Source organism: Cervus elaphus, chromosome 7 (genome assembly GCF_910594005.1).
Source record: "Cervus elaphus chromosome 7, mCerEla1.1, whole genome shotgun sequence".
Lineage (NCBI taxonomy): Eukaryota > Metazoa > Chordata > Mammalia > Artiodactyla > Cervidae > Cervus > Cervus elaphus.
The window spans coordinates 24704611-24717094 of record NC_057821.1 but is presented as its reverse complement, the minus strand read 5'-3'; the positions used below and the strand labels follow the sequence as shown (position 1 = coordinate 24717094).

At 41.4% G+C, this 12484-nt stretch overlaps 1 protein-coding gene across 7 annotated transcripts in view; it reads left to right on the top strand.

The window, feature by feature from the left end:
- Positions 1-12484, top strand: part of PKHD1 (PKHD1 ciliary IPT domain containing fibrocystin/polyductin) — a 431302-nt gene that overhangs the window by 213591 nt on the left and 205227 nt on the right. For all 7 annotated transcript variants that reach the window (XM_043907708.1, XM_043907713.1, XM_043907712.1 and 4 more), the window contains 2 exons: positions 8221-8398; positions 10226-10421. In XM_043907708.1, coding sequence (XP_043763643.1) covers positions 8221-8398; positions 10226-10421 — 374 coding nt within the window. The remainder of the gene's footprint in view (positions 1-8220; positions 8399-10225; positions 10422-12484) is intronic.

Genomic DNA, 12484 nt, shown 5'->3' with positions numbered 1-12484 from the left:
GGGTTGGTGATAAACTCGTGGGTGGATGTCTGTCTGTCCTACCAGTACCAGATGTGCATAGATACAAAAGGGAGGGTGGGCTTTGTAACTACCTCCCTGCATGGAATTGTTTTTCAATATTCCTGACAGGTAGTTGTCTGCCTTGTGGTTACGTAGCTCTAAGGATAGTATTCTCATGTTCTGAGATAGCCATACCAACTTCATCCCACAGATTAAGCTAGAGATGCAATAGTATCTAAAGTATGGGCAGATAGAGTATAGATAGCTACTGCTTCTCTTCAAGGATCAAGGTGTAACAGGCAAGAATTTTTGCCAAGTATGTAGCAAAAACTGTAAATACTATGTTTGAGGAGATGCTAGGTTGATTTTGGGACTTGACAATCAATTATTATTGCTTTAGCTGACTCTGAAAAGATAAACAGAAATATACATCAGCAAAGTCATGGAGGATGACTTTGGATCCTCCATCATGGAGGACCCATGATGTCAGGGTATACCTGCCAGAAATGCAAGGATTATTATTTTTTTGTTGAAGTATAGTTGATGTACAATATTGGGCCAACCTTTGCTGTATAGCAAGGTGACTCAGTTATATACATACATATGTTTTTTGTAAATATTCTTTTCCATTATGGTTTACCACAGGATAGTGAATATACTTCCCTGTGCTGTACATTAGGACCTTGTTGTTTATCCATTCTTAATGTAATAGCTTGCATCTACCAACTTCAAACTTTTAGTCCATCCTTTTTCCTTCTACTCCCTTGGCAACCACACGTCTGATCTCTATGTCTATGAATCTGTTTCTGTTTTATAGATAAGTTCATTGGAGCCATATTTTAGATTCCACATTTAAGTGATATCATACGGTATTTGTTTTTCTCTTTCTGACTTAGTTTACTTAGTATGATAACCTCTAGCTGTATCCATGTTGCTGCAAATGGTATTATTTCATTCCTTTTTATGGCCAAGTAGTATTCCACTGGCCATAAAAAGAATTTTCACCCATTCATCTGTCAGTGGGCATTTAGGTTGTTTCTATGTCTTGGCTATTGTGAATAGTGCTGCTATGAACATAGGGGTGCTTGTATCTTTTTGAATTATAGTTTTCTCCAGATATATGCTCAGCAGTGGGATTGCTGGATCATATGATAATTCTATTTTTAGTTTTCTAAGGAACCTCTGTGTTGTTTTACACAGTGGCTGCACGAGCTTACATTCCCACTAGCAGTGTGTGGGTACAGTGAAAGTGAAAGTGTTAGTCGTTCAGTCATGTCTGACTCTTTGTGACCCTATGGAATGTAGCTCTCTAGGCTCCTCTGTCCGTGGAATTCTTCAGGCAAGAATACTGGAGTGGGTTGCTGTTCTCTTCTCCAGGGGATCTTCCTAACCCAGGGATCAAACCCGGGTCTCCTGCATTGCAGGCAAATTCTTTACCATCTGAGCCACCAGGGAAGCCCTAACAGTGTACGAGGGATCCCAAGAAATGCAAGATTACTAAATCGCATATCTTGCATCTCTGTACTTGTTCTATTTTTTTATGTGAATTTAAGGATTGTTACAAGTTTGGGACAAAGACTGAGGGTTATAATTTCTTTTCTCTTTTTAGGTTTCTTACTCAGAAGGAGAAATATTTGTTTCTCAATCAATAAGACTATATATGGAAGACTTCTTACTGATACACATCAGATATTACTGGGTGATGGCAGATCAGTAGATAGAATAGTCATCCTCTGACAAAGTCTTCTTTTTTTTTTTGTTTGTTTGTTAAAAATGTATTTGTTATTGTTATTTACCAACGGAGAGAGGCAGTTTATTTACAAGCCACAGAAGCAAGGGGATAGCACAGTTAGTTAGCAATCTGTGTAGGATGGGCTACTTATGCAAAAATAAGACTTCAAAACAAAGGACAGGGAGAGCTTCCGACAAGGGCTTCTTAGGAGTCCAGTGTATTTTAAAGATGCTCGAGAAAAATAATGCCACAGAAATCTGTTGGCTGTGCTCCACATTTTGATTTTGTCTTCTTTGTGCAGTAAAAGATGAGAGGAACATCGGCAAGCATGAATATCCAGGCGATGCCGACAGCACCATTTGGGGCTAGTTATTATGATGTGTTGGCTTAGAAAATGCATAATTATAGGGAGTTTACTTCACAATTGTTCCAAATATAGGGCATTTAGAGCTCAGTGAAGTGTTTGTCTTAATACACAGAGATATGGACCCTCAGGAAAAGTAAGCTAATGGTAAACACAAACCGGGGAGTTAATATTTGTTCTCATTGGTATTGTTGATTGCCTAACAAATCCTCTGTGGGCAGTATACACTCAACAGTTCCACATAGTATCTGGGCACTAAATTACAGAACTGTTGATGCAACTAGTATTATAACTTGGGGCTTTGGTTGGAGAGTTTTATCAAGTGATACTGTTATATTTCTAAAGGACAACGTCCCTGAATTAAAAACAGGCTTGGTGATTAAAAAAAAAAAATTATTCTCCTTCATAGAAAAGGAAAAGCTTGTAGTTTTCTTGTCTTTTTGATTGTATCCAGGAGCTGTTGTTGACACCAAGGTAAGGGTTAACATTTCAAATGGACTGCTTGCCTCCTGATTTCTTGCACATAAAGCCACGCAAAGTTCAGGGAGAGACTTCTTCCCCTAGTAATGAAGCTCTCTGCTGCTAATGGCCCATGCAGACTCCCTTGGCTCCTCCAAATTAGAAATACTTCAGTGTGCTCCTTTGCTTCATTAACAGTAAAGAGAGGGAGATTGGTGGCTATTTAGGGCACGGGGAAATTAGTGGCTATTTAGGGCAAGAGAAAATTGTCGTAATTATGGTTGGTAAATTCTCTTCATGGTATTCTATTCTGAATGTTCTTTGGGTGCTTTTCAGAAGAGCCCACCACTGTCACTGCTGGCATTTGGCCTAGAAGGATGGGAGCTGATTTAACTACAAATTTTTGGCCCTCAGGGTGATGGTCAACACAAGGCATCTTGCCTCCTGGAAGACTGGTCTTTCCCATTCAGGTTTGGTTTTCAGAATGCACCATGAGACTCTTTCCACTACCAACTGTAATAAAGGAATCTTTGATAACCTCCTTCTCTACTTGTATCGCCCTAAAGAAAGCTCATGCTGTCCACAAATGCCTGTGAAATTGTGTCCCATATGAACCTCTGTTGAGATAGATGGGGCAGCTTGATAGAATCCAAGCAGTACATGAAGAAGGAGGAGGAAAGAATGATTTAGGATCTCAGTGTGCTATGGTTGGTTCTCCAGTTGGTCAAGGAGTTAGCATCAGGTTGGATACAGGTTGGAAGAAGGGGATCAAAAAGAAGCTACAGAAGTCCCAAAGACAAATAGAACTGAGTTGATGTTAGCGTATGAAAACAGGGTCATGTGTATAGGGGTCTTTAGATACTAGGGAGTATGGCCTGAAAAGGACTCTTTCAGTAATTGCTATTATGATCTATAGTAATGGAATCTGGATAAATTAGATCCTAAAACTGATTTGTAAATGTGATACTGATAGAAAATTAAGAAATAATTAAGTCTCATCAAAGTGACCAGGGGGATTCTTGAGGCCACAGTGCTGGAATGAAGTATTTCTCGACATAAACATGATGTCTTAAGAGAAGAGTGACAAAATATGGGTTGGTAAGGCAAAGAAAGTGACAACATATAGACCAGAGGAATTAAATGTGAACAGATGGATGCATTTGAACAAATAGAATTCTTTTGGTCTATAGTTAAAAATAAAACCAGAATTCTAATCTAAAAATAGTTTAACTGAGGACACCCCACTTGGATAGAAGAAATCTAAGTTCATAAGGAAATCTTGGCATTTTCCTAAGCCAGGCCCACTGTTAGTGCAGTTGCTTACATGTGTGCAGAGGAGGTTTTCTGACCACTCAGTTCAGTTCAGTCACTCAGTCATGTCCGACTCTTTGCTACTCCTTTCCCAATTTGGAACCAGTCTGTTTTTCCATGTCCAGTTCTAACTGTTGCTTCTTGACCTGCATACAGATTTCTCAGGAGGCAGGTAAGGTGGTCTGGTAGTTCCATCTTCTTAAGAATTTTCCACAGTTTGTCATGATCCACACAGTCAAAGGTTTTGGCATAGTCAAAGGAGTACTTCAAAGTTGTATATTGTCACCCTGCTTATTTAACTTATATGCAGAGTACATCATGTGAAATGCCAGGCTGGATGAAGCAAAAGCTGGAATCAAGATTGCCAGGAGAAATATCAGTAACCTCAGATTCACAGATGACACCGCCCTTATGGTAGAAAGTGAAGAAGAATTAAAGAGTCAGAAAGAGCTTTCTTTCTGACCATTAAAGATAAATGTTCAAGTCTTCTTGGCAAATATCTTATTGATAATGAGGTGACTGTATCAAGATCTGATAACTTGTCATCAAATGCTTATCTCTTTTGATTAATACCTTTACAAGAAGTGTTCTGACACTATTGTTGTTTTCTGGGTAGACTTCCCTGGGACAAAACATCACTAAACAGCCAACAGCCAAAATGTTCTAATCTACTTAACAGTCATTTATTCATTCAACAAACATTTGCTGAGCACCACCATGTGAAAGACAGTTTTATTTCTCATTGCAAATTTTTAAATGGAAATTCTGATTTATCAGTGAGTATTTCTTGGAATTTGGTCTTGTGATTCATTTTCCAGAGCCAGTGTCTCTGTGAAAGCTGAAGGGCTGCACTTTTAGAACCTGAAATGCTCGGAATTATTTTCTGGACTGTAGGGAAATTCTGCCTGATATATTGACCTTGGAACCCATGGTGGCCAGCTCATTTGCCTCTTTGGGATTTCAACTTGTCTCTTCTTATCACATTTGTTTTACATTTATTTCCCAGAAGCCTGTCTTCATTTATTAAATATATTAGTTGGGCCAAATTGTGCTGGATGATATCCTGGGATGCTGGGACTCATGTCTTTGTAATGATTTAGGGGGGATGGCTAGACAATACAAGGAAGAAAATTAAGCCTTCTTGAACTTGTCTGAAATGAAAATTTAGGAATAAATTTCATAAATGGAGAAGGAATTTGAGGATGTGAACTGCCCATAACTGGAAGAAATAACAAGATAAAATCTGGAGGAAATTCCCATAATGGATTGGATGTTAGAACAAATGATCTCCACATCCACTTTGAGTCTGAGAATATGAGCCCAGATTTCCATTGGTTCTAATTTAAATCTTGGTATATATGGGAGGAGAAAAGGTCCTTCATACCCCAAACCCAAAGAGAGGAAGAAGCCCCTCCCTCTCAAGATTTGTTTTTGTTTTTGTTTTTCTTTTGGCCACACCACATACAGGATCTTAGTTCCCCCATCAGAGATCAAGCTTGCACCCTCTGCAGTGGAAGCACGGTCTTAACCACTGGACCACCAGGGAAGTCCCCACCCCAAGATTTCTAAAGGTTCAGTGAATGCTGTGTAGGGACATCTGGGAAAGAGTAGTTCTTTTATTCCAAATGCCCTGAGTATTCTTTATCCCTTTTTATCTATTAACAGATGAAACAAACACATTGCTTTACAAGAAAGAAAGAAAGAAAGAAAGAAAAGAAAGTTAAGTCTCTCAGTTGTGTCTGACTCTGCAACCCCATGGACTATAGTTTAACAGGCTCCTCCGTCCATGGGATTTTCTAGGCAAGAGTATAATCCCACTTCTGGGCATACACACCGAGGAAACCAGAACTGAGAGAGGCATGTGTATTCCAATGTTCATCACAGCACTGTTTGTAATAGCCAGGACATGGAAGCAACCTAGATGCCCATCAGCAGACGAATGGATTAGAAAGCTATGGTACATATACACTATGGAATATTACTCAGCCATTAAAAATAATACATTTGAATCAGTTCTAATGAGATGGATGAAACTGGAGCCCATTATACAGAGTGAAGTAAGCCAGAAAGATAAACACCAATACAGTATACTAATGCATACATATGGAATTTAGAAAGATGGTAATGATAACCCTATATGCAAGACAGAAAAAGAGACACAGATATATAGAGCAGACTTTTGGACTCTATGGGAGAAGGTGAGGGTGGGATGATCTGAGAGAATAGCATCGAAATATGTATATTATCAAGTGTGAAACAGATCACCAGCCTAGGTTGGATGCATGAGACAAGTGCTCAGGGCTGGTACACTGGAATGACCCAGAGGGATGGGATTGGGAGGGAGGCGGGAGGGGGGTTCAGGATGGGGAACACATGTAAATCCATGGTTGATTCATGTCAATGTATGGCAAAAACCACTACAATATTGTAAAGTAATTAGCCTCCAACTTAAAAAAAAAAAAAGACTACTGGAGTGGGTTGCCATTTCCTTCTCCAGGGTTTCTTCCCAACTCAGGGATCAAACCCAGGTCTCCCGCATTGTAGGCAGATGCTTTACCGTATGAACCACCAGTGAAGTCTTACAAGAAATATGTATCAAATACTATATCACCAGGGCTAAAGCCTATGAGAGGTTGTGAGCATGTTTTCAAATGACCAAATATCCTGGATAAACCTTGAGACAGTAAAATAACTAGACGGAGTGGCAAGCCAGGGACATCTGAAGTTCTTTCTTCAATGAGCTGTAGGTAGACTTACTGGGCTTGAGATGGTTGTTGAATATATCGATTATCACGTTGTTTCACAGCTGCTACAGGAGATACATACTGTTGTCTCCATTTGAAAAAAGAGAAATTAAAGCTTACAGAGGGTAAGTGATTCCCCAAAATTCATACACTTAGTTCATGCAGATATAGACTTCCAGTTTACACACAGTTAACAATGGTCCCCAAATATTTAACACTAAAACCAGTCTCCTCTTTATACTATGCTACTCAATTGTAAATTGCCTTTTGATTTGCTCACGCCACCCCTCACTTTGAAAACCCAACATCCTCCTTCATTTCATTTCCTTCTACTTTGAGAATTTAATTATCTGCCTGCAGCAACATGCCACAGTTGAAGATTCTCATGAAAACTAAACCAAAGGGGAAGGACAGTCATATTATGTGGTTTTTTTTTAACTTTTGCTTTAATTTTTCTGTCACTTTGACTTTCTTTTAGGGTCTAAACAGGTGGGAAAATGTATTTATGATCAGGTAAAGACTTAAAAAATCACTTTCTAGGATGAACTATGGGGAATACGTTATAGAAACCTGAACCTTTGTTTCTACCTGTGACGCTCACATGGTACATTTACCATACTCTGTCTCCATTTTCCTCATGGTAAAATGCTATTCTTCTAGAAAACTTTTCTGTAAATTGGGAAGTTGGCACCAACTGCTTTGGGGAGAGCTCCTCCATGCAGTTTTTGTTTGTATTGTTGTTGTTTATTGTTTAATCGCTAAGTTGTATCTGACTCTGCAACCCCATGGACTGTAGCCCGCCAGACTCCTCGGTCTGTGAGATTTCCCAAGCAAGAATATGGGAGTGGGTTACCATTTCCTCCTCTAGGGGATCTTCCCAACCCAGGGTTTGAACCTGCATCTTCTACATTGCAGGCAGACTCTTTACCACTGAACCACCAAGGGAGCTTTTGTTCGTATAACAAATATGGTTTGAGTACCCATCTTGTGCAGAGTCTGATGTCAGGGGGCAGGATACAGAAAAGAGGAAATGTCTCTAACTTCAGAATGTCACGGTCCTTGTTAACAAGCAAAACTGCAAATCCCCCTGGCACTGAGTGAGCCCGGGGATCATGTAAGGCCACAGGAGAGGACTCAGGGTCCTCTTTGTTCTGGGGAAGCTACTGAGGCCATTCCTGCTGGGGAGGGAATCCAGGCACATCAGGCCCTGGGCGTCAGCCACTACTCCCTAGAGAGATAGCTAATAACTATATAGTGTGTGTTCTGCTGCTGATAAATCTGGGCCATGGCAATATTCTGACCATGGACATTTCTCTGTTAAAATAATCGTATCTAGTCCTGGCCTGTATGGACTCATTAGAGTGGCACTGATTAGTGGCCTAAGATCTGAGTGTTACAGGCCAGTGCAGATCTGAGTGGTGCACACGTGGGCCAACAGCGCTTTCCCACTGGGCATTTTGACCCATGGTGTGACTTCTAGAACCTCCACAGACACTGGGGAGACATAATGGAGAAAATGGGAGATGGCTTACAGCTGATGGGAGAGGAGTGCCTTAGATCCAGGATGGACAAAAACTTACCACCCACTTTTTTCTTTTAAATCTCCCTAGAGCCAATGCCCTGAAAGTTTCTCCTGATTTAACCATAACGGACAGCAGAAACAAGACAACCACTGTCAGTTATGTGCGTGATACACTGTCTAACCCTTATGGCTGGATGGCCCTGCTCTTGGATCAAGAGACCTACTCCCTGCGATTTGAGAGTGCTTGGACTAGCAGCGCTCTGCAGGTAACCCTGACATCCGCTCACTGGTAGAGTCCTCTCCCCAGGGGTTCCCAGCTTTCCTTCTGCGACATGATAGTCTGCAGGTATTAGCATCTTCTGGTGCTGATCAAGCAAACTGCAGCAGAATTTTTGCCAGATGAATGTAACCTGAATTTGAGATATGATTGTTTTTTTAAATTTGAAACTTGTAGAATCTGTTTAAACCTCGCTTTGAACACAGCATGATTCTGCCTGAAAATTTAGCTTTATTAATACACTGACAAACAGCTTCTAAGCATCCTATAGATTTGTAGTCTTATGTTACGGGTTAAGAACCAACCTACCCGAGGGGACGTGTTTCATAGCCAAAAGAAAGTATCTTCCCAAGGCATTTTTACATCACACACTGCCACCTTGTGGTCAAAGAGTAACTTGCACATGAAGGTCCGTCCTTTCCATTGTTAGGTTGGAGGAGCCAGATGGTTAGGGGAGGGATGGTAGGAATAACCGTGTGGAAAATGGGTGCATTTTCTGCAATAGTCCATTGGATTCTCTCAAGCTCCTTTTCTTCCTTTTAAGCACATTTCTTTCTTTCAGTCTCATCACACACACGTTCTCATGAGAATAGTTCTGAGGGAGCTGGAGGCAGGTGTGCCATTTGTTGCTGTTCAGTTGCTCACTCAAGTCCAGCTCTTTGTGACCCCTTGGACTGCAGCCCACCAGGCTTCCCTGTCCTTCAGTATCTCCCGGAGTTTGCTCAAACTCATGTCCATTGAGTCAATGATGCCATCCAACCATCTCATCCTCTGTTGCCCCCTCCTCCTCCTGCCCTCAATATTTCAAAGTAGAATCTTTATGATAGCTTTACCAGGGTTCTCAGGAAGGGTGCACACCTCTCTCCACTTCCCTTGAGGTTCCCATGAGAACATTCTGGAGAGGTGAAGGCAGTAGAATGGTGACTCTGGAGGTGGACACCTGGGTTTCCATCCCAGATCAGCACTCTCCTACTTCATGATGTGGGAAAATTTACTGAACCTCCACCTGCCTCAAGTGTCCTCATCTATAAAATGGGGGCAGCACTAGTAACAGTTCCCAGGGCCTTTCAAGGATTGAATACCTTGATATGAATAATACCTGAGCACGTGGCAAATGCTCAGCCATGTTAGCTGTTACTGTTATAAATGAATGGCACTCCTACCAATGCCTGCTATTTGAATCTTGGGGAAAACTGGGTGGTAATTCTAGACGTTGCTCTGCCTATGCCCACTGGTTGACCTGAGACAAATTACTTCACTTATCTGAACTTTGGTTTTCTCCTCTAGAGTGTTAAACAAGAGGGCTTCCCTGGTGGCTTAGATGGTAAAGAAAGTGAAAGTGAAGTCACTCAGTCGTGTCTGACTGTTTGCGACCCCATGGACTGTAGCTCACCAGGCTTCTCTGTCCATGGAATTTTTAAGATGGTAAAGAATCTGCTTGCAATGCAGGAGACCTGGGTTCAATACCTGGGTTAGGAAATCCCCTGGAGAAGGGAATGGCAACCCACTCCAGTATTCTTGCCTGGAGAATTCCGTGGACAGAGGAGCCTGGTGGGCTATAGTCTAGATTGAACGATTAAAACACACACACACACAAAGAACCTTACAGGTTTCAGTCCTCACATTTTATGACTTTTGTAGTTCTAGTTATGAGATTATTGTGCAGTAAATTTAAGTAAACCCATTTCCCACAAGAAAAGTAGCTGGTGTGAATGGTCCTATTTCTAAACTACTTCATCCTGTTCTTTGTAACTCTTTTATTGGCAAGAGTTTTCCTTTCTAAAAGAGCACTTTTGTACTTTTCTCTCACTTCAAGTACTCAGCAACATTTGACAACTTTGCTCCTGGAAATTACCTCTTGCTGGTGCACACAGACGTGTGGGTTTACCCTGACATCCTCATAAGGTGTGGGAGTCATGTGGGGCGGTCCCTGTCATCTCTTCCATCACCTGGCCAGGACCAAGGCTGTGACTGGTTCTTCGACAGTCAGTTGAGACAACTCACCTATCTGGGTAAGTATGATTGAATGAGTATGTTGAGTGCATGTAGTCAGAAACCACTATTTCCTTCAGAATTTCAAACATTGGTGCTACGAAGAGATGAGGAACTGAAAGGGACACCTGTGTGCTGTGATGAGGTGATTGTGTTCCAAAATCAGACTGCCTGTGTTTAAATCCCAGCTTCAGCACCTGCTACCTATGGGACACTGAGCAGGTATTCTTTCTAAGCCTCAGTCTCCTCCTCTGTAAAATGGGCTAACGAAAGGACCTACATGAAGAACAGGAAATTAAGGAAAGGATAACCTGTAAGTCTTTAAAACAGTGTCTGATCCAGAGTGAGTGCTTAATAAACTTTGATTGCTGTTCACATGTTTCCTTCGTGTTAAGCGTTGTATTTGTAGAAAGGTCAACTGCACTTGTAAAGACAGGGTGGCTGGTTGCGATCCCAGGGACAGGGAGCAGCCAAGAGTACACGGAGACAGCACAGAGAGGCAGGACGAAGAATGTGGTCATTGTGGAAGGTGAGGAGCTTTAGAAGGCAGTCTGAGGTCAGGGAGCTGACATGCACAGAGGGCTGAGGCCTGGGGGCTGGGCTGTCTCATCCTGTGTCAGATGCAGCATCAGGGTGGAGGATCCAGGGGCCTTGTTTTATGGAACCAGAAACCCTACTGTGACTGCACAGTAACAGGGGCCGGCAGGATTTCCTTACTTTCTTATTGTGCATGTTTCACGGGAGCCCCGTGTGTGACTCCGGGCCATAGATTTCTTTTGACTTCCTGGAGCTCATCTCATATTGCCTTTCCATGTGATTTCATTGATTACTCTGAGTGCCATGATGTCTGCTTATGCTAACCTTAGCTCAGTGGTCTGTAGGAAGGAGAATCTGAAAAAATGAGTCTCTAGAATGACAATTTTGTTACAAATTAGTCTTCATAGATCTTGGTCTAATTCAGAACCACGTCAAGCTTGGCAAGACCCAAACTCTGCCGTGAGCCAGACTTGGCCCTAAAGGTTTAGAGAGCGGGCAGGCGTCCCAAGTTCCGTGTCTCTCTCACTGATGCCTGCCATATGTCAGCTGAGTCGGATCACACTTGAGCCCTGGTACTCTGACCTTTTCATAGCACCAGAGAGGAGAGGATGGTGTTTCCCAGGTTTTTAAAAGTGTTTGCCAAATGGATCGCTGTATATTTTATTTGCACTGAAGTGTACCATCCAGATTTTATTTCTGATTTGATCCATCTATAAATGTAACCTCAAACTATAAAACTTCAAGATGGACAGAGATGCCTGACACCATTTTACCACTAAAGTCAAATACACCCATTAAGTAAGAGCAAACAGTTGCTGTTAATTTTAACTGTGGCTATTCATTTGATGTATATTCTGAAACAAAATTTTAATTTCAAATTGCTCTTGTTTTTTTACTTAACATGTTTCTGAGGAGCCTGTCTTGTTCATTGATCGGATTTTGTTCATGAACTGCACACTAGTTTGAACAGTCACAAAAAGCAAGCATGATAAAGGAACATTTGTGGCATAGAGAAAAAAAATATCAAGTCATGCAGTTACAGATTTTCTTCCTCTTTTATGGCATTATTTATTGAATTAATAGCAAGTTATACTATTGTGCTATATTTATACATATGTTCTAAACACACATCTGTATAAGTGTGTCTATATTTATATGTATATTTATATTATATGTACATATATAGGATGTAGGTGAATATTTCAATATAAACCATTTTTATTAGGCAGATGGCTTTTATTAATTGAAGAGTCTTTGTATCAGAATCCTTTAGTATCTCCACTTTTGAACAATGTGAGTTGGACAAGGAACAGGAAGTCACAGGGGGTTGATGGAATGTTTAATAAAGTTAGAGACCCTTGTTCCTTGGAGAGGATTTCCAGGACTCCAGGTCGTGACTTTCCGGGTCATTTGTGCCTCTGAGTGTGTGGAGTACACAGGCGGTGAGAGCCAGTCCTGTTTGCATTCTTGGGCTGGCACAGTGAGGACTTGAGGGTTCGGGAGGAGCCATGGTTCACAAACAGGTCCCCTGTGGTGGTGGCCCATG